General features: G+C 48.7%; 1 protein-coding gene across 1 annotated transcript in view; it reads left to right on the top strand.

Moving 5' to 3' along the window:
- Positions 1 to 1,613: 1,613 nt before the first annotated feature.
- The window catches only part of MAP6 (microtubule associated protein 6), a 71,809-nt gene continuing 50,482 nt past the window's right edge, over positions 1,614 to 22,940 (top strand). The window contains exon 1 of the mRNA XM_065397408.1: positions 1,614 to 2,371. Coding sequence (XP_065253480.1) covers positions 1,614 to 2,371 — 758 coding nt within the window. The remainder of the gene's footprint in view (positions 2,372 to 22,940) is intronic.

Genomic DNA, 22,940 nt, shown 5'->3' on the forward strand with positions numbered 1-22,940 from the left:
TGGAATTATTTACCCAGCAGGGTCTAAGAAGATAGAGGGGACAGTATTACAGACCAAGGCCCACAACCTGCCAAGGTTTAGCCCACGTGTGTACGCTTATTGGTGTGTTTAGCTCAGGGCCTAGATACCCACAGGCTCAAAATTGTGGCATAACAGGATTTGCTCTGGTCGAAGTAGCCCAAAGAGAGAAGTGCCTGTAAAAACTGGAGGAGAATGAATGAGGGTGGAGGAAGGGGAAGCAGACTCCCTAAGGGAAACAGAACTTGAGCCATCAAGGGAAAGGAGCAGTGAGTCAGCACCAATTGGAGTGGAGGGGAGGGCTGAACCTTTTCCCTCTTGATTAATCTCCCTCTCTCAGTCCCCTACAAAGGATCTGAGTTGTGTGTGGCAGGGCTTTGGGTGTTTTTTTTTTTAACTCTGGTCTAGACAGTGTTTGCTTTAAGGTGGCGCTGTGATCTGGGTAGGTTTGTTGTGATTTCCCCCCCCCCCCTCTCCATGAGGGGAACCATTTTGATCGCTGAAATCCACACCCAGAAATAGGACACTGGAACGATCTCCCCAGCAAGCAAGTGGCTTTGGCCATTTGGATTTTCTTAAAGATCCTAAGGCTTTAATAGCCGGTAATCTTCCTTTTCTCTCCCCCTCCCCGCCCCCCAGTCTGGCTCTACAGCTGGGCATGCCATGGTGGATTAAAGTGGATTACTTTATTGTTTGCTGCTTCATGCTCTGCACTGCTCTTCTGCATGGAGGCGGGGCTCTGTCCAAAGCTTTTTAGTACTGAAAATGGGTGGGACCATAACATCTCCCTGCTGCTTGTCCAGCCACACACTCTTCCCACCCAGCAGGGCTCCCCTGCCTCCCGCCCCAGGGGTCTGGGCGGGAAGAGTTAACAGGCTCCCAGCCCACTCCGCAGGCGCTGACGGAGGCAGGTGATCTCTCTGCATCCCCCCGCCCTGCTTCAGCATCCTTCGCTGCGCGGCGCTGCTGACAGCGGGGCTGGGTGGGGCCTTTTTTCTCTGCAGCCGCAGCGGCGGCGATGCTCCGGTCTCCGCTCAGATGATGGCTGTGGGGCGGCTGCTCCTCCAGCCGCGGCCGTGAGATCCGCAGCAGCACCCAGCCGGGAGAGACGCGGTGCGGGGTGAAGGCAGGACCCTGCAGCAGGGCTCTTCTCCGCGATGCACCAGGGCTGAGACCCGCGCGCCTGCCGGGGGTTTGCACTTGCCTAAGGTCGCCAAGGACGTGGGGAAATCCGCAGCTTTGACCGACCATTGCTTGGGGGTGGGCAGCATTTCCTTTGCCTTGCGTTTGGGCTGGGCTCTGCCAGAGTCCTGGCCCTTTGCAATTAGTACCGAGCCTGCTGCTTGCAGCTAGGGACTGTGGTGCTTCTTAGGCTCGCCACCGGTTTCCCCTCCGAGGTGCCGCGGGCACCGCCGCAGCTCGGATTGTCCCCCCCCCCTCCCCAGTTCTTGAACTGGCACCGAATTTCCTTTCCCAGCCCCTCGGCCGGGGGCTATTTCTGGAGGGGGTGCGAGTGGATTACTTCGCTGTGTTCTTTGCAGGGCGTGCGGGGAGAGGCCAGGCTGTCTAGGAGGGGAGAGGTTTGAGGCGTCACCATGGCTTGGCCCTGCATCACCCGGGCGTGCTGCATCGCCCGCTTCTGGAACCAGCTGGACAAGGCGGACATCGCGGTCCCTTTGGTCTTCACCAAATACTCCGAGGCCACCGAGAACCCCGCGGCCCAGGTGGGTTTGCAGCAGCCACGCCCTTCCTCTGCCATCGAGACCCAGCCCTCCATCCTTGGCGGCGACCTGGATGCAGTTGCCAGGGCGACTGCGGCTGGGGGGGACCACAAGGCTGGGCCGGGGCAGCAGCCGCTGGCCGACTCGGTGATGCGCCAGGATTACAAGCACTGGAAGGCGCAGCGGCCGGAGCCTAGCTGCAAACCCAAGAGCGAGTACCAGCCCTCGGAAACCCCCTTTGAGTCGGAGAGCCAGTACCAGAAGGATTTCCGAGCCTGGCCCATCCCCAAGAGAGGGGACCATCCCTGGATCCCCAAGCCAGCCCCGTCCCCTGGGCCAGCCTCGGACAAGGGCCCCCAGGAGAAACCTCCCAGCCAGGAGAAGAGGAGGAAGCTGCAGCCAGGGCAGGAGAAGAAGGAGGAGGAGTCAGAGCAAAGGGCAAAGGAGGAGCAGCCCAAGGCAGCCAGGGCTGAGGAAGGGCGGAAGAAGAGGGTCCAGGTGGTCGAGGATGGGGGGCAGCAGCAGCCCGCGCTCTCGGTGTCCCAGGAGGCGGCCAAAGAGCGAGCAGCGGTGGATGCCCTCAACAGGCAGATCAGGGAGGAATCGGCAGCCGGGGTGAGCAGCTCCTACAGGTGAGAGGCGGATACATCATACCCCTACCCAGCACCCCCATCTTCTATGCGCCTCTTCCCAGAAGCTAGTGTCTCTTGGCCACCCCCCACCCACATCCACCTGCTCAGTGCCCCTCCTCCATCCTCTCTGTGTCTGCCCAGCGCCCTCCCCCAACCCCTGTCCACCTGCCCAACACCCCTCCTCCATCCTCTCTGTGTCCGCCCAGCACCCTGCCCCAATCCCATCCACCTGCCCAACACCCCTCCTCCATCCTCTCTGTCCCCCCCAGTGCCCTCCCCCAACCCCTGTCCACCTGCCCAACACCCCTCCTCCATCCTCTCTGTGTCCGCCCAGCGCCCTGCCCCAATCCCATCCATCTGCCCAACACCCCTCCTCCATCCTCTCTGTCCCCCCCAGCGCTCTCCCCCAACCCTGTCCACCTGCCCAACACCACTCCTCCATCCTCTTTGTGTCCACCCAGTACCCTCCCCCAACCCCTGTCCACCTGCCCAATGCCCCTCCTCAGTTCTTTCTGTATCCACCCAATGCCCATCCTCCATCCTCTGAGTCCTCTCTGTTGAAGGGAAGCCAGGGAAATCTCCTGCCATCCTCCCCCAACCTCACCCCAGATATAGCTCCCTGTGGTGTGGGGGACCATTTCCTACTAGCTCAACACAATAAGAATCACTGGCTCTGCAGCTTCAAGAACTTTCTGTGGGCTCCTCCCACCAATGCAGTCTCACCAATAAATCACCCTTTTATTTCCACCTCCCCTTTGTTTGTAACTGTATGTGTTCACATGCTGGGCTAATAAGCCTGCTGGCCACTTTTGCACTATGTCTGCAAGCCGTTATGAACCAGTGAGGCTTTGGGCTGGAGGCTTCATAGGAGCCCAGGATAAAATCAGCTGGGCTGAAGCATGGCCTGTGAGCTGAAGGCAACTTGTGGAGTTTAAAGCCTGCACTGTGCCTTTAATCCAAAGGTGCCTCCTGCAGAGGCTACAGGTGGGAGCATGCATTGGTCCAGGTTTATAAGAGCAGGAGGTGTCTGGGATGAAAACCTCCACAATCGGCTTCATTTGATGCAGATTAGGTGTGTCCTGCAGGATCCTGCAGTTGGTGGGTGCGGCAAAGTTTTGTCACTGCTGTGTTAAATGCATTTGATTGAAGTAGTGTGCTGGCTGCTGGGGGAATCACATGTTTCAGTACATATAAGCCGCAGGTTTTCCCCAGCACTGATGAAGTAACCTCTCTTCTTGGTTTTCTCTTTTGATTCTCAGAAGGCAATTGATGCCTGATTTCACATGAAAATGGACCTCCCTGTGGTTCAGAATGAAATGTAGCTGCTGTAAGGTGTTTGTTTCTGGCTGAAGAAGTATGATGTATTGTAAATAAAAAACAAACTGTAACAAAGAGGTGGCAGGCTGGAAGTATACACACATTGTCTAGACCCGACCGGAGCGTTGATTTCCTTTTGAAATCAGAGCTTTTCCTTGGTGCTGCTTTCCAGATCTTTCCTTGACAGAGGAAACTAGGGTTCTATAGTCCTGAGAGCAGAACTGGTGGTTTTTTTGGTGACAAAATAAATTTTGCAATTCCTCTGTCCCCTCAACCCCCATTAGGAATGGTTGGTGTTTCTAGCAAAGGGAATGTGACTAATTAGCCCATCTCATGGGTTCTGCAGATGACACCTGTCACATAGCAGCATGAGAAACAATTCATGTGAATCTAAAATGTGTACTTAATTTAGCTCCTCCATTTTTCTGCTTGCAGTGGGGAAAGGCACAGTTGGCATTGAGCTTGAAAATCATGGACGTGGTAGATTTTTCCTTCTTATGAACTAAGGCTAAAAATTCTGGGCCTGATTCTTCATTGTCCTGCACCTTGGTAGCCATGTAACCATGTGCAAAGCGTACTCCTGTGGGAATTCTGTGCCAAAAAATTAAAAATTCTGCAAAATTCTGCATATTTTATTTGTCAAAATAGCACAATGTAATCACACCCATTTCAATTATTTTGGTGATTTATTTCAAAGTACTTGTCAGCAAGTATGTCTGTAACAATACAGACAACTAAAAAAGATTCAGGAAATGTTTTTTTGACAAATAGATTCTTTACTAAGCATATTAATACAGAACTCTGAGTAATAATTCATTTAAACTAAAATACAGAACCGTATTTCCAGCACCCCTTACAAGCAGTACAAAGGCTTGGGGAAGTCAGGGATAATGGAGGAGCTGAGGGAGAGGGAAGTAATTGCTGGGAAGGAGCCTGGGAGTGAACTTGGATGGTTGTTGGGTGTGGGTGGAAGAAGTATGCAACATTTTTTTTGGGAGGGGAGGGATTGTTAGGGAATTGGAGAGCCTCCCCCATGCAGACCCTGGCTGACCCCTAGTCTCTCACATTCAGTCAGGCACATGTGCTTCTGTCCCCATGTGTCCCTGCACCCCCACTCAGCCCCCCCTCTTTCCCCTGTCCCCATGTGTCCTTACACCCCTCCCCCCATCCCCATGTGTCCCTGCACCCCCAGTCAGCCACCCCTCCCCCTCCCCCATGTGTCCTTGCACCCCAACTCAGCTGCCCCCAATTCCCATGTGGTCCTGCACTCCCACTCCCATTCAGCTCCCGCCCCAGTCTGTTCCCCCATAGCCATTCTGAACCCCAGTCTGTGTCACCCCCCCAGCATTCCCATATGCCCTGCTCTGTCTGTCCCCCCCAAAAAAATCCCGGGCCTCTTCACCTGGCCCCACGGGCAGGGCGCTGTGAGGAAAGCAGGCTCTCCTCTTCTCTCTCTGCATTTGGCTGCTCTGGCCGGTGAGCCAGCTGCACTCTGTTCTGGCACCACAACAGTCTCTGGTGGGCGAAAGGCGTAGGGGTGACCAGACAGCAAATGTGAAAAATCGGGATGGGTGTGTGTGTGTGTGTGGGGGGGGGTAATAGGAGCCTATATAAGAAAAAGACCCAAAAATTGTGACTGTCCCTATAAAATCGGGACATCTGGTCACCCTAGAAAGGCGTAACTGCAGCGCCTCTCCAGCAGAATGTATTTTCTGCGGAGAAAAATAATCTGCCCAGGACATGAACTCTGCACATGCGAAGTGGCACTGAATTCCCCCAGGAGTAAAAGTGGGTGTAAAAGAGTACCATTCCTATCTGACAACGTTTTCACCCTCACTTTTCACTAGTGTAAATGATACCCCGCCATGAAGAACCATAGTCTATACGAGCCTCATTCTGATTTCACATTCGTATAAAGCAGCAGTGACACCTTTCAAAGTCAATGGAGCTGTACTAGTGTGAGAGCAGAACGGGCCTAAAGAATCTGATATGAACATGCCACCTGCAAATTAGCTCACCCTTGTGAACAAAATTTTAACCTAAAAAGTTTAAATAGAAAAAAACGATCTCTGAAATGTCTGTTTATGGCTAGTATTTGCAAAAGTCAGAAATTAATGTGTATCTGTCACATCCCTGTAGGAAATGTCTGAGAATTAAGCAGGGCTTTTTGGTGGGGGAAGGGGGTTAGTAAGAGCCCTCGGATTTGTTTTGGAGTTGGGACTGATATTGGATTGAATCAAGGCTCCAGTTGTTATCGGCTGATGTCAAAGCTCTGCATGTGACACTTTATATTGTGAAATATCTAGTAGCAAGTTTGAAGGACAAAGGAACTACAGTATTTGGCCAAGATTTGCCAAAGTGACTAGTGATTTGGGGTGCCTCAATATTTAAGAGGGCTCGTCTGGAGATGCCCTAAAGTGGTTTGATTTTTCAGGAAGTGCTGAGCACCTGCCCTCTAAAAACCAGGCTTCTTTAAGATGGTCCCAAACATCACTAGTCCCTTTTAATTACAGATTTTCTTGACCTTTTTTTTTTTTGTTTGGTTTGGGTCAAGCAGAAATAGCTTTTGCCTTTGACATTTCTTGCTTGTTTTTTAATGGTAGGAATAAAAGGTAAACGGTGTCCTTGAATCATGTGAGAGCTGACATGATAAAGTGCCGTACTCTTCTCTGTTCTACCACATCGAGTAAGTGGATATTTAGAGTATTTACATACACAGAATCACAGCCCTGGTGCACTGGTTAATGCAATTGATTGTAGCATCTTTCGATCGGATCAGTCAGTATTTTGATGCCAGGACTAATTCTGAGGATGCAGTGGATATAATGTAACAGGTCTGATCAGGTCAATTCTGTTTGGTATGCTTAATAAAGGGCAGGTTTATGTCTGTTCTCTGAGGCTGTTAGAAGGGTAGGCTGACACCCTTCGCCCCCCCTTCCCCCATGCAGGGAGCAGTCATAATTTAGCTGATTGCACTCCCTTCGGCAGGAGGCATTGCCCAGTGCTAACACGAGTGATCACCACTGCAAATGGGGCTAGCCATGGCCCCATCTTCACACTAGCTAGCGCCAGTAGGCATCACTGGGGTAGCACAAGCTATACCTTTCCTCTACAGGTGAAGTAACTTCTGCAAGTGATTGTGCTTCTCCCTCGTTCTTCTAAAGGCATCATGCCTGCTCCTGCCTTGTGCAGGGGTAATGCCTCCAGCTGCTACCCTGCAGATGGTGCATCCTCTTGAACACAGGGCAAGATCCTTGAGCCATAGTAGAGTCCTACCTTTGGAAAGAAGTTATTTACCATCCAAATGCTAAAAGCTGCTTTGGAGCCTGTTTGCTGCCATCTGTCATATGAGCCTGTACCTATTGGGTTCCGGGAAGTGGGCGGCCCACTGCTGAAGGACCCCCCCCAGCCTAACGGGAGGATCTACATGACCTGGAAACCAAATGATTTCGGGGGACAGCTAATGAAATAACAGGGACAGGAGTGTGGTCAAAGGGTCAAAGGAAGGGAGCCTGACGAGGACACCGAGCAGAGCATATGAGCCTGTACCTATTGGGGGGAGGGATAGCTCAGTGGTTTGAGCATTGGCCTGCTAAACCGAGGGTTGTGAGTTCAATCCTTGAGGGGGCCACTTAGGGATCTGGGGCAAAATCAGTACTTGGTCCTGCTAGTGAAGGCAGGGGGCTGGACTCGATGACCTTTCAAGGTCCTTTCCAGTTCTAGGAGATGGGATATCTCCATAAAAAGAAAAAAGGGTTCTGGGAAGTGGGTGGGCTTGGACCGCCCCCCCCCAGCCTAACGGGAGGATCTACAGGAGCTGGAAACCAACTAATTTCGGGGAACAACTAATGAAATAACGGGGACAGGAGTGCGGTCAGAGGGTCAAAAGAAGGGAGCCTGACGGGGACACCGAGCAGAGCATATGAGCCTGTAGTGGGGCAGTTACCCTGCTCCTGGGGTAAAAGGTAGGCTGATTGGGGCAGCAGCCACAGCTGTGGCCACACCCAATCAGACCACAGCTGACCCTGATATAAGGGCTAAGGGAGGAGCTGGGTTACTCTCACTCTAGCCTTGGAGTGGGAAGGACTTAGCTGCCTTGGAGCACAGGGTACCTGAAGCAGAGCAGTGCGGGGAAGGGCAAGAGGAGCTGGGGAGCTCCAGCCTGGCAACTCCTCAGGCTGAGGCCTTGTCAAAGGCCTAAGGAGGTATTGGGCCTACAGAGGTGCAGCTTGGGGATAGGCAGAGGCAGCTGGTCCAACCCCTTTGCCAGTGATGAGTGGCCATTACAGACTGCAGTCTGCCCAGAGAAAGGGGGCTAGATGACTGGCAGTAGCCACTGAGGGAAGGTGGGCTTAGAGGGTTGGGGGTTTCCCTGACAGCGGAGACCCAGAGTGTGGGGGTACTGCTGTGGGCAGAACCCCAAGGAAAAGGGGCACTGGGGTCCAGGAGGGACACAGGGCCTGAGGCAGGAGAGACACCTGCCAGCAGGAGGTGCTTTGAGTGGAGAGACACCTGCCAGCAGGAGGTGCTTTGAGTGCTGGAATCAAGCTAATTCCCGGATGACCAGCAGGAGGCGCTGTGGCGGTGAGTCTGCGATCTGCTACAGAGCCCATTGTTTGGTGTTTTGCAAAGTGAATCTTTAGCAGTAGAGTCCTAATTCCTTTGTCAGTCTGGGTGTCCAGCATGTGCTATATAGGCTCTATCTTTAAAGCCCTGGAGGTGTTGGAATCAATGCTGATTGAAGGGCCTCAGCGCCTGGCAGGATTGAGCCTTAAGTCTGTGTAGTGTATTACACCTTTTTGGCATCACGTCTTTGCCCGGTATTCCTCTTCTTTGTGCTCTCATTTTAATCTTGTTACTCCTTGGAGCATGTCACAGGAGGGGGGTGGGCTATAAAATGGTCTCTCTCTCTGCACTTGCCTCTTCGTTTATACCGAAGTGATGCTTGCGCTCGTTGCCAGATGATTTCTAGTTCTCTGTTTAATATGGAAATATTTAAGAGTTATTCATTGTTTAAACAATGCCAAATTCTAGAAATCCTCTTAATTATTGAAAAGCTTTCTGCTCCTCGGCAGCACGCTGTGCGTGTAGTCTCTCGGACACTTACATTTCCCCCTCCCCGCCAAGACATCAAATAAGAAAAAGAGTGTGCCAGAGACTAAGGGCACAGTTTGCAAACTTGAATGCCAGAAGTTTAGACAGCTCAATATACAGTAAGGCACATACTGTAAATACCTGTTTCAGGCACCAAACTGCTGATTTAGGCATGTAGGACCTCATGGCATGTGCATTTCCCTACACAGGTGTGTGAATTTCACCCATCCGTGATGCAACCAGCTAGATAAGTACGTAAAATCCAGATTTAGGTGCCTACCCTCTGGCGCCTACATTTGAAAATTTGCCTCCATGTGCTCATTAAATGTCGTGTTGTGTCTGATGCGAAAGCCACTTTTGACTTGCACTAGTGTAAAAATTAAAGGAATTGCTGAGCTACTCTTTTGTTTCATGTTTAACTTTATAAAAAAAAATCAGGTAAAACGCTGTGTCTGAAAAGTGTTTTTAAAATGAGCTGCTGGGGCTTCAGGCATTAAGGAAATATTGATGGCTGAATTCCAATCACCTGAACTTAAGGAGTTAGACTCTAATCCTGTCAGGTGCCAGGCTCTCTCTGCCCCCAGTGACATCAGCACAGAACTTTACTCAGCATCTTTCAGGATCAGGCCCACAAAAGCACATTGTAGGCAGAGAAGGGAGGGGCTGGGTGGATACAGATCTGTAGCCGCTGAGCAGAGGTGCTTGGGGGCATTGCTTGCACAGGGCAGATAAAGGTGAAATGCCGCCTTCCTTGTACCACTGGATAGCCAATGGTACAAGGACTGATCACACCTTCAAACCAGTTGGCTATGCCTCCTTCGGGCCCAGCAGCAGCAGCAGTACCAGCCCCTTCTCCATCAATGCTAAAGAGTGCTAGGGTCACCGTTATGCCTGGGGTCTCCATGGGTGTAATGGGGAGGGAAATGGCTTCCTGTGTTTTCTTTCCATCCTCCCCCAGCAAAGCCAAGTAGGGGCAGCCAGAGGTCAGACCCTAAGCTCAACATACTACTATTATGTTCAGGTCAGCAAGGACATTTCATATTGGTGCCTGTCCTCTTTGCCCTTAGCTACGCTAATGCACAGGTGGGGGCTGGCAGCCAATATTCAGAGAACAGATGACTTGGGAGATTTTCTTACAGTCCTTGTTGCTGCTGAAGATCAGCGTAATGTGATGCTTTAAGGCCATGAAACCGGTCTCCAACCGAAAGCAAATGACAATTCAGTAGCAGATGATATTCTGGTTATAGGGATGCAATGGGAATAGGGCCTGATTCTGCACTGCTTTCTCTAACAAAACTCCCACAGCACTCAGTGGGGATTTCACCAGGATCAAGCCTAGGAAGGGGACGCACTATTCTGGGGTCTGCTAGAGGGGGCTCGTGAGAGCTGGTCATGAAAATTCTGACACCTAATTAAAGCGAGGCTTGGGGCCTGGTTTCCTAGCCCGTGTTGGAGTCGCTCCCCGCTCCCTCCCCCCAGGATATGGCTAGATAATCATTTCTGCCAGCATTGACTTACTCACAAAAATAGTTCCGAATGTACAAATGGACAAGACTGAATCAACGGGTAGATATACAAGACAAATCGATGCGGAGGACGCTCCCCATTAGCCCTACAACATCTTCATTCGGGGGTGTGTGCAGAAATTTAACTTTGACCCCTTTTGGGGGGTGGTACATTCTGTGCTCCCCTTCCCCGGATCTTGCAGGAGCTCGCTCTCCCCTCCCTCTCTCTCCCCCCCGCCCTGGCTCTGGCTGGAGCTCACTCTCCTCCCTGCAGCTCTGGGGAGGACTGGAGAGTTCTGTGCCCCCGACGATTATTGGGCGGCCTGTGCCCCTGCTTGCCCCTCCCCCCGTGCACACCCCTTCACTTCCATCCTTCCCTTACAGGGCTCATCTACACGGGCAGAAAGGGGGCTCCCTACAGTTGTGTTAGCTGAGTTGATGTAGCTCACCATTGAAAAGTTCTCTTAATACCCCACCCTCTTTTGCCTGTGTAGACAAGCTCATAATTACTCCCGCAAACACTGAGATTGAGAGCTCTTTGGAGCCAGGACTGGCTTTTTGTTCTGTGTTTGTACAGCCCCTTGCACAATGGACGGGGGCTCCCAGAGGCTATGGAAATACAAACAATAAATAACACATATTGGCATGATATATTAATTATTCATATTTCTCTGTATTACAGTAGCACCTAGGAGCCCTAGCCCAGGACCAGGGCCCCATTGTGCTAGGTGCTGTACAAACTGCACATGGCAGCACATCACTGACTGCCTGAGGGGAAATCTTGCTCATCTCACTCCCACGTGCAGCTCCACTGGCTTCAAGGGGACTACACCCATTGGCAGAGGGAGCGCAATTTGACTCACACGTCTGCACTAAGTGGATACCAGTAATCTGTTGTACATGCACATATCTGAGATTCTCTTCTGTCTATGGGCTCCTCTGTAGTGTCAAAGCATCTCACCATCATGCATAGATTTTATTCTCACAATGCCCCTGTGAAGCAGAAAAGTACTTTTTTCTTTACATATGGGGAAGTGAGGCACAATGTAGGCTAAGCCACATGCCCAAGGGAGTCTACCCACACAGGGAGTCTGTGGCTTGGCAAGGAGTTCCCCATTCCAGCCCCTTTGTGCCCCAGAACTGCCCTAACGGGGCAGCTGGGGATTTCAGAGGCATAGAGAATATGCTCTGTGCTGTTCACTCCAGCTCCCCACCATCCATAAGGACCATCTTGCACTCTGATGAACCCCACCTGTATAATGGCCACGAAGGCCACTGATTCATTGGGATAACTACAATCACATCATCTGAGTACTGGCCACCAAAAATCAGGCCAAACTCAATAGCCTCCAAACTGGTGGAGAACACAAAAGGACCACTTCATAAACATACAAGAAGAGGGGGGAGGGATAGCTCAGGGGTTTGAGCATTGGTCTGCTAAACCCAGGGTTGTGAGTTCAATCCTTGAGGGGGCCATTTAGGGAACTGAGGTAAATATCTGTCTGGGGATTTGGCCTGCTTCGAGCAGGGGGTTGGACTAGATGACCTCCTGAGGTCCCTTCCAACCCTGATATTGTAGGATATCAAGAGAAGTGTATCAACAACTCTACAGAACACTTGCATCAATCCTCTGAGGAGAACCTTCCACTGTCAGCGTTGAGGAAGTAAAAGAAGGACTTTCTGTGATTGAAAAAAGGGAAGGCTGCAGGCCCTGACAGTATTCTGCCAGAATTAGTATTCCTCCACCATCTGGTCCCCAAAGGACTCCAAGAGCTAGCAACATTGTACTCTGCTACCGTAAGGACCAAACGGATCCCTGAAATATGGGGTGAGGCCATAGTAATTGCCATTCCAAAGCTTGGAAAGCCCCCTGATGAAGCGGGAAGCTATAGGCCAATTTCTCTGCTATGTACGACCTATAAACTCCTTGAATGTATCCTCCTCAAAAGAATACGCCCTTTTACTGAGCCAGTTATCCCTGTCGAACAGGCAGGCTTCTGGCCAAAATGTAGTTGTTGTGACCAAGTTCTGGCACTCACAACTCACATTGAGGCTGGCTATTAAAAAACAACAACTAATGACTGGCGCAGTATTTGTTGACCTGTCATCTGCGCACGATACTGTCTGGATTAAGGGCCTGATGCTGAAACTTGCTAAAATTATACCTTGCTACCAAATACTTTGCCTGTTGTGGACCATGCTGAGTAATAAATGCCTATGGGTGTACCTGGGTAATAAGACCTGCTCACCCTGTATCAGAAACAACGGGTTACCACAAGGCTCTGTACTTGCACCAGCCCTTTAAAAAATTTATGTAAGTGACATGCCTCCAACTAAATCACAAAAATTTGGATATGCCGATAATCTTGCCATGATAATCCAAGCATCAAATCTCCATGACATTGAGAAAGCATTAACTGAGGACCTCCAAAATATGGAACAATATTTCCAGAAATGGAGGCTCAAACCAAACCCTGGAAAAACAATAGTAAGCGTGTTTCATCTTGATAATAGGAGTGCCAAAAACACACTGAAAGTAACATTCTGTGATAAAAATGTGCAACATGATTACACTCCAACATATCTCGGAGTGAAACTTGACCGCACCCTCTCCTTCAATGATCATGTTGAGAAGGTAGCTGCAAAGATGAGAGTCAACATAATCCAGAAACTAGCAGGTACAACCGGGGTGCACCAGCATCAGTGCTGTGAACATCTGCAATAGCACTTGTATATTCAAGTATCAGAGGGGTAGCCGTGTTAGTCTGTATCCACAAAAACAACAAGGAGTCTGGTGGCACCTTAAAGACTAACAAATTTATTTGGGCATAAGCTTTTGTGGGTAAAAAACCCACTTCTTCAGATGCATCACGGGAACCCTTAAGTCAAATCCAACACCATGGCTACATGTCCTGTCTAACATCACTCCCCTGCCAATACGTCGAACTGCTGAAACTTTCTGCGAAGCTCAGCAAATCCGGGAAAACAGATGCCTTCCTATTCACCAAGACCTTGACAACGCCCCCCCCCCCCCTCCCCTCTTGCAATGTCTTGCGTCCCGCAAGACTTTCTGGGAACATTCGTCTAGCCTCATGCAATCAGGCTATGATCAGAAGGAGGCTTGGAAAGCAGATTGGGTTAAACAAGACTTAAAATATAAGCACCATGTGCCAGATCCCACAAAGAAGGTTTCTTGGGTTTGACCTTCCACGGTCATCTTGGTCAACTCTGAACTGAATTTGAACCAACCTTGGTAGCTACGGATATCTAATGCACAAATGGAAAATCAAGGACTCCCCCGTGTGCGAGTGTGGTTCCCCACGACAGACCATCGAACATATCACTACCTACTGCCCAATTGATAAATATGAAGGAGGCATCACTGCAAGACATTCTGCTACTCCTGATGTAGCCATTTGGCTCGATCAACTTCAGGTGAAATTGTAGTTGCTGCTCTACACCAGCCATACGAAAGAAGAAGTGTAAGTGATGGGGAAAAGCAGCCCCTGCCGCTGACTCTTGGTCCCATGGCCATCACCTCCATGATCTATCTCAACTAGCCCATTGTGCTTCTCGTCTTGTAAGTGGATTGTGCTGACTGGTAACAAGCCCCCTACCAGCAATGGAGAGTCCTTACAAAACCACAGCAAGCGAATGGGGCATTTGACTAACTGAACGAAGAAAGATGCTCTGCAGCGGCAAAAGGTAGCCAAATAAAAGCAACCGAGCAGGGTTGGCCAGCAAGGGACAGGTACGTGACTGACAGTGGCAGGGTCTGACCCCAGTCATCCAGTTCAAAGGGGGATTAGCTTTATTTTAAAACCAATTGTGATCATCAGCCATGGTTGAATGGAGGGGGAAGTACTCGTGTATGATACTCAGTGATTGAACTCATTTTTGGCTTTCTGCTCTGCAGTCTGACAGGAAAAAAACAGGCCTACGTGACTTGTCCAATTATCGGATGAATGAGCTAGGTGGAAGAACCAAATTTGTGGTTTTCAGCTGCTTGGAAAACTCTTGCTGGTGAATGGAGCCCTTTTGTATTCAGTTATCTGGTGTCCTGCAAGAGGATCCAGTAACATTCATAATCTGCTTAATCTCTCTGTTTTACAGACATCTATAGCCCCTCTTACCTTAGTAGCTGAGCATTTCTCAATGCATTTATCCTCACAGCACCCCTGTGAGGTAGGGAGTGCAATTATCCCCATTGTACAGATGGGCAACTGAGGCCAGAGAGACCAAGTGACTTTCCCAAGGAAGGTTGTGGCAGAGCAGTCAATATAAATGTGCATACAATTTAGCAGTGGCATTGAGTCATGGAATCATAGCGTTTAAGGCCAGAAGGGACCATCTGATCATCTAGTAAGACCTCCTGTGTATCAACCAAGAGCTGAAATGACACCAAAGTATTACAACCCACAGGACCTATTGATTAAAGCAGGTGAGAAAGTGAGGAATGTGTTGGGTGAAAAATTTAAAAAAAGAGAGAACATTTTGGTTTTATCAATGAAAAATGTTGAAGCAATTTTTTTAAACTTTCATGAAAAAAAATCCCTATATTTTGGTGGGGAAAAGCTTGCACTCACTTCTTCCCCCCACCCCTGTGGGGAAAAAAATAGAGTGGGAATTTTCCATCTTTTATTTTTTCCTCACTGAAAAAAAAAGAAAAAAAAGAGTCCCCCCTCATCCCAATGAAATTAACGTGTTAAAAAAATTAACTCCGTTCAAAAAATTTTCACTGAAAAATGAAACATTTTGAGCAGAATGAAAGGGTTGGGTTTTTTGTGTGCGACAGGTTTGGGTTGACAGGGCATTTTCCCCTCAAGTTTTGTTGGAAAACTTTTGACCAGCATTGTCATGGTGTTGATCTCGAACAGTAGATATAATTTGCTAGCATAAAAAAAACCCTGGTGTGATTGGTTGGTTTTTTTTTTTTTTTTAATCCATTTTTAAAAACCGGCTAAACAAGTGAAAGTTCATAAAAGCCACGGATGTCAGTGCCTGGCCTCCTCCGGTACACAAGCAACAAATAGAGGGACCTTTTAGGAAGTGCTGACCCTGATCGAGTAGCAAGGTCATATTCAGAACTACACTTTATGTTCAGAATTGGGTCTAGAATTCTGTCTCTGACTCTGAAGATAAGATTGAGTTAGTAATACATGCCCGATCGATCTCACTATGACTGGATTATGGGTACTTATTGAAACCATTGGACAGTAGGAAGGTCGCCTTTTCTGTAAATTAACGTTTATGGGATCTATTTCTACTCTGTTACTATTGGGTAAACCCAGAGTAATGAAGTCAGCAGTTACTCCTGATATCCACTAGTGGTGTCGGACCTGTTCAACTTGATGGGAATTTCTCCATGGACTTCTATAAGCTTTGGATCAGACCCATAAGGAGCCAGACTGGGCCCATGATATTATTAAAGCAGGGTATATAACAGTATGGGCCAAATTCTGCTCTCGGTTACATCTGTGAAATCTCTCGAAAGCTGTGTGTCACTGAGCATAGGATTTGGCAATATTTAAGGAAAGACCAAGCAAAGTTTCCTTCAAGCCATTATGGGCCATGTTGAAAAAACATGTTTGATAGCTTTGGTACTGAGTGGTTATTTAATATGTAAATGAGTACTAGCATGGACGTTATGGCTCTGCTGAAGCCATGGAGAACAGGCAGGTTAATGGGAGAATAATTGTGTATGCATCCGTCCTTTATGGTTACAAAGAGAACCTCCCAGACACGAACAGAGTGAAAACGGATGCTGAGCTACTGCAGAAGAGATTGAAAACATAGCTGTGCGGGAGGTGAATTCGTGCACCCTGGAGTCCAGTTCACTCCTGCCTGTTCTCCCTGTTCAGGTAATAGGCAGCACTGTGGTCTGGCTAGTACAGTCTGTGGTGGGGGCTCCCGTCTCAGCTAGGTTCACTCACACCTATCACTGCAGTGACTAGATCAGCATGGGCTGAACGCCGGTGCCATGGCAGAGAACAGTCAATGGGCGTGTGATATAATCCCAGATGCTGAACAGGAACTCTGCCTCCCTCAGTCATACACAGTCTCAATGGCCCCTCCAGCCTGGGGTCCACAGAGCTGGATTAAGGCCCTAACCTCCAATCAGAGGAGAGCTGGCAGGAGGGGTGGGATTTCTGGCCAGCTCTCTACCCAACCATCTGTGGGGAATGGAGAGGCCAGCTTCTCATCTGCCCATCCCCAGCCAATCAGGGCTCTGTGGATTGGGGTCACCCAACCTATATAACTGGGGGACAGAATGATTTGGTGCTCCAGTCTTTGCATAGCCCCTTATTCACTGTGCGACCTTGGACTAAGTCACTCAGCATCTCCCATACTGAAGATGCAGAGAACATCTGGTTCTCCTGCTGCTTGCTACTTTTCAGCCTGCACACCCAGTAAGTTGTTATTAGATGTGAGGTGTATGTTCATCTTTTCTTAAATCCATTTATTCTACCTGTTCCAATCGCCTGTCTGTCTAGTCTGTTACCCGTACTGATCAACTTCACACAGAAGAACCCCTCTCTTCCCCCCGCCCCCAATATCAGCAGTGACTTGTTTGTGAAGATTCCCAGCCGTGATGGTCTTTGATCCTGTGAGCCACGGCATATTTGACTATTTCTTTGTTATTTGTTCAGGGCCTTGGTGCTTTGCAGAACAAAAGTCACAAGGGGCTTACAATCTAATTTTAAGCCTGATGCAATAAGAGAGCAATAAACAAAGGAGAGGGACAGGGGAAAGGGAGGACAAGAGTAATCAGACATGGTGGCTCAGGTCTGTGTATGTGTCTTAGTGGCTTTGCTATGTCACTGTATTTTAATGAATTTATTTATTATTTAAAATCTGTGTTTATAAACTAGGGCCCTGATTCTGCAGTGGTACAATTTGCAGGTTTTCTTTTCCCTCTTTATTCCTTCTCCCTGTTTACTTTGCTTTCCTCCCTCTTCTGTTCCTGGGATGAAGAAAGCAGCTGACTGTGGTGGGTTCATGGCTGTAGGCCTTGCAGAAGATGTCATTTCATTAATAACCTTGGCACAGAAAGTGGGAGTGCACTACTAAAATTTGCAGATGAGACAAAGGTGGCAGATATTGCCAATACAGAGGAGGACCAGAATATCATACAAGAAGATCTGGATGACTTTGAAAACCGGAGTAAGAGAAATGGGATGAAATTTAACAGTGCAAAGTGCAAGGTTATGCACTTAGGGACTAGCAATAAGAATTTTTGCTATAAGCTCAGGATTTATCTGTTGGAAGCGACAGAGGAGGAGAAAGACCTGGGTGTATCGGCTGATCACAGGATGACTGAGCCAGCAAAGTGATGCAGTTGTGAAAAAGGCTAATGCAGTCTTAGGATGCATCAGGTGAGGCATTTCCAGTACAGATAAGGTAGTGTTAGTACCATTATACAAGGCACTGGTGAGACCTCATCTGGAATACTGTGTGCAGTTCTGGTCTCCCATGTTTAAGGAAGATGAATTCAAACTGGAACAGGTGCAGAGAAGGGCTACTAGGATGATCAGAGGAATGGAAAACCTACCTTATGGGAGGAGATTCACTTGTTTAGCATAACCACACGAAGGCTGAGGGGAGATATGATTGCTCTCTATAAATGCATCAGAGGGATAAATATCAGGGAGGAAGAGGAATAACTTAAGCACCAATGTAGACACAAGAACAAGTAGATATAAACTGGCCATCAACAGGTTTAGGCTTGAAATTAGATGACGGTTTCTAACCATCAGAGGAGTGAAGTTCTGGAACAGCCTTCCAAGGGGAGTAGTAGTGGCAAAAAACCTAACTGGCTTCAAGACTGAGCTTGATGGTATGATGGGACTCTGAGTTACTACAAAGAAATCTTTCCCACTTGGCTGCCTAGTGGGTCTTGCCCACATGCTCAGGGTCTAACTGATTGCCATATTTAGGGTTGGGAAGGAATTTTTCCCCAGGTCAGATTGGCAGAGACCCTGGGTTTGTTTTTTTTTGCCTTCCTCTGCAGCATGGGGCATGGGCCACTTGCAGGTTTAAACTAGGGTAAATAGTGGATTCTCTCTAAATTGAAGTCTTTAAATCATGATTTGTGAATTTTAGTAACTCAGTCAGAAGTTGTGGGTCTATTACAGGAGTGAGTGGGTGCAGGCCACAGAACCTCAATGTGCAGGATTTGAATGAGTGCCTGTGTGACAGCACAGAGGAGTGCATAGGGGCGCCATGGCAGAAGGCATGAAAACAGAAGTGGGAGAAGGACACAAGATTCATGATGTTCATCTAGTGTGCCCTCTTGCACACCACAGACCAAAGATTTTAACCACACATTCCTGCACTGAGCCCAACTTGTGCTTGAACTTGCAGAGGGCTCTTTGGAAGGCATGAAGTGGACTACTGGACTGGGCCTCAGGAGATCTGGGTTCTAGTCTCAGCTCTGATGTGTTGTCGAGTCACTTCACTTCTGTTTCCCCTCCTACCCTTTGTCTGTCTTGTCTAGTTAGACTTGGTCCTGCTAGTGAAGGCAGGGGGCTGGACTCAATGACCTTTCGGGGTCCCTTCCAGTTCTATGATATATATAAGTGTGTGTGTGTGTGTGTGTGTGTGTGTGTGTGTAAGATTTCTCTGTGTAGATGCCTAAGGCAATGGGGCTCTGACCTGTGTTGGATGCTCAACGTGCTCCTGTAATAACAATAATAAAGAATGGAAATAAAGGCAAGGAGCAGCTAATTTAGAGAGCGGGACTTTCCCTCGCCTTACGCTTACAAACAAACCATGGAACACCCATTCTAAATGTATCTTCTAACACCTTCGGATCATGACTTCTGGTTTTCCTATCTCCCTGCCATCAGAGCAGGTCTTTGCTTTGGAAATACTAATACTCTAATCAAGCGCCACGTCTTGCTTTACTTTATCCCTAGCTGAAGGTATTCATTTATTCATTATGCTGACTGTCTAATCTCCAGATCCACCTGTTAGCCCTCTTTGTACCATTTCAGGAATTCAAACACCCCTCCTTTAGCCAGACAGCCCGACTGGGAGACAGTGAGGGTGATCTTAGGAGAGTTTTATCTAATGGAACAATTGATCTTTCGATTTATAACTTCCTGCACTTGCTTCACCTTTTACCCACTTCCGTATACAGGGCTCCTAATTTCGGTCCCCAAGTGTTTCTCCTGCCCTCAAGTAGAACGTTATCTGAGGTCTATTGCTTTCTAATGATACCTACATATATTTATATGGGGCCATTCACCCCGCAGCGTCCCAAAACACTTTGCAAGCAGTATATACAGTAGGAATAACTTGGCCACCAGTGGAAAACTGCTACCTCCATGGTGAAACACAGCACACAGCCTGTGCCTGTGAGATGACATAGCCAGGGTGTTGTCTAGTGGGGAAGGGTGGGGAGACTGTTTGTTGCAGGGGAAGTGACCCAGTCCTAGGGAGGATTTTAGGTGGCACATGTAATTACTGGGGTTGCCATTTGAACAGGACACTGTAGTTCCTACAACCATTCACTCAGAGGAGTGGCTGTCCCACCGAACACCAGGATCCAGATCTTCTGCTGGTATAAATCAGTGTCGCTCCATTGACTTCGATGGAGCGACACTGATTTACACTCGCAAAGGATCTGGCCTAAGGACTGCGGCCCCATAGGACTGAGTGCCCTAGCCACCCCATAAAGGGCAGTGAGGGGAGGCAGTGGCCCCAAGATCCTCAGCATTGGCTGGAAGAATTGAATGGTCCCAGAGTGGAGCACATAATGTATCCCTGAGCCCTGGTGTACACTGGGGGGGGGGGGAAAGAATCGATCTAAGTTACGCAACTTCAGCTACATGAATAATGTAGCTAAAGTCGACGTACTTAGATCGACTTACTGTGGTGTCTTCATCACGGTGAGTCGACTGCTGCCGCTCCCCCGTTGACTCCGCATGCGCCTCTCGCGGGGTGGAGTACAGGAGTCGACGGGAGAGCGCTCGGGTGTCGATTTATCACGTCTAGACTAGACGTGATAAATCGATCCCCGCTGGATCGATCGCTGCCTGCCGATCCGGACCTTCACCAGGCCTCCTGGACCTTCCTCGGGGACAGGGCGATGTGTTCCACCCCGGCGAGGGCCAGAGCCTAACACGCAGGACCGAACCCTTAGCTTGGCAAAGCATTGAGTCAGCACAATAAACTCTCTTTGCATCAGTTGTTGTGAGATGATAAAACGTGGCAAGTTTCAGACAACACCTAATTCGCCCTCACAATGCCCCTGTGAAGCAGAGTCATTAGTGTCCCCATGTATAGGGTGCTTTGAGAGTCTCAGATGGAAGGCGCTGTGGTGAGGCAAAATATAATTATTGCTATAGGTGGGGAAACTGAGGCTGGGCTTTCAAATAACTTACCTCAGGTCATGCATGGGAGTCGGTGGTAGAGATTAGAACTCAGATGTTCCAGGCTCCCAGTTTTTAAATTCAGACCCTTTGAGCCCACTGCCCCTCTGTATTGTATTATAAGAACAGAAGCTTGTCATTGCAGTTTAGCAGTGGATAGAACTGTCTGTTGCTGCCAGAAGACTGGTGATTTGAGTGATTGGCAATCGCTTCGCGCAAGGCCTTTCTCATTTACCTCTTAACTCGAAAAATGTCACCACAGAGACCTGGTGGAGCTGCGAGTCAGATGATCTGTTTCAGCATCCGTTACTATGCTGCTAACGATAGCAAGGAAGGCTGTGTTGTCTCTTCTGTGTGGACTGTACTGAATAGCAGTGGGACGTTGCATGCATGGCACTGCAGGATCACCCCCCTCCATGTAAATGAAAACTAGAGAGTGTTGTTTATCCATCCAGTCTCGCGGATGTGTTTGCTGGAGAACGGCCGGGTATTCTGTTATAAATGGCCTTGCAAACTATTTTGGTTTGCAAATATTGTTTTGCTGCTGCTTTTCATTCGCTTTAAAGATAAGTATCAGAAGTTGACCTGTTGTTTGATTCTTGCTGCTTGTCTAACTTATAAGATATAAAAGGTGAAGAACGTTCTTTTCTCACCAGAGGCGCTTTCTGGGGAGTGGAGCAGTTCTGGAGCCATCCTGATTGCAGAGGGCGAGATACTCTGTGGTGCAACTTCCTGCCGCTCCAGGAGGCAGTAGCATGAATACCCCTCCTGCCAATCACAGCATCTATGCAAAGGGGCTAGATCTTCAGCTGGTGTAATTTGACAGAGCTAAATAAATGGAGCTATTCTGACTCGCACCAGCTGGGGATCTGGCCAAGAGAGGCAGCCTCCATGGGGCTGCGGAGTGCTAGCAGGTCCACTGAGCCCTGCTTTCATGCTGGTGCAGTGGGTCACAGCGGGGAGGGGAAGGTTATTTAGAAATAAAAACATGGTTGATTCCCATTTGCTGCTAATGCTGTAGAAAGCAGCTTTGTGTCTGAAGAGAGTGCTGTGCAGAAACATCACAATATCATTAGTATAAACCAGTTCCCTTGTTCTGCCTTCTCGCTGCTTGTAGAGGGAGTCACCCGTGCTGGCCCTGATCCTACCCCATCTGCAAGGGGTACAGGTAGTTAAGCCCATTATGGAATGCCGGTCATGATGGTTAACAGAGAAAGAAAGAGTGTGGTTGAATATGAGGAATTCTCTGTGATTAATTATTCAGGGAGTGAGTTAATGCTTTCTTCCTCCCTGTCCATTTTCTTCTCATTCCTTCCCATTAACCAGGCCACAGAGCCTACTGCGATCAGAGGCATGGAGCGGGAGATGGACTGTGAGTTAATCACTTTGGGTCAGGGGTGCACATTATTTCTCAGTGGATGAGCAGCCTTCCATTATGGTACAGGGGAGCAGGGGTAGCTAAGCACCTGAAAACATTCTTAAGGCAGAATGCCAAAATGTAGCAGGTGCCACTGTGCGTAGATGCCTGCCAGAAAGCCTGCACTCAAAAACTCACAGCCTCAGCAGGTCCTTCAAATACAATCTGCAAGGGGGGAAGACAATGCCCCAGACTCCTGGGTCCCTGACACCAGAAATCCCTTGCCCCAGCATGGCCTCTAAACACATTCCTAACGTATACAACCCCTAATGTTGAGGCACATAAACCAGTTTACACTTCATTTAAATTGGTTTAGCTTAATTTAGGAAATTTGGTCTGAACTCTCCTTTGTTCAGAAATCTCCGGTTTTTTTTCCTAGCATGCTGAAGGTCTCTTGGATATGGCAAACGCCACGAATTGCACGGACAGAATGAGACTGCTTGTAGCTGTGATGTCACATTTCAGTGAACCAGGAATGCTTCACAGGACAGAGAACAGAATGTACAAATTCTGTCTATTACGGTTCTTTCACCACGCCCCTCACCGTGCTATCTAAGCCATACTGAAATCCCTGTGGACCCATTCTGAACCAGTGCCTGCCAGCGGCTTAGTGAAGGGACTGAATTCAGAAACCTGGGCTTAAGTCAATATCCACTTTTGATTTGCATCCCCTGCCCTTGAATACAGCAATATGATAGTCAAGTGCAAATGGGACTTTTCAAAGAAATCCGTGTAGCAGCTCTCTTTGGAAGCATAGGGAGAACTGAAAACACAGCTAGCCCTTTCTTAGTCATACTTGGTAGCTCAGGGACAAATAGATGGGGCTGGTGATTTATTTGTGAACTCCCTGGAACGGGGAG

Source organism: Emys orbicularis, chromosome 1, assembly GCF_028017835.1.
Source record: "Emys orbicularis isolate rEmyOrb1 chromosome 1, rEmyOrb1.hap1, whole genome shotgun sequence".
Classification (NCBI taxonomy): Eukaryota; Metazoa; Chordata; order Testudines; family Emydidae; genus Emys; species Emys orbicularis.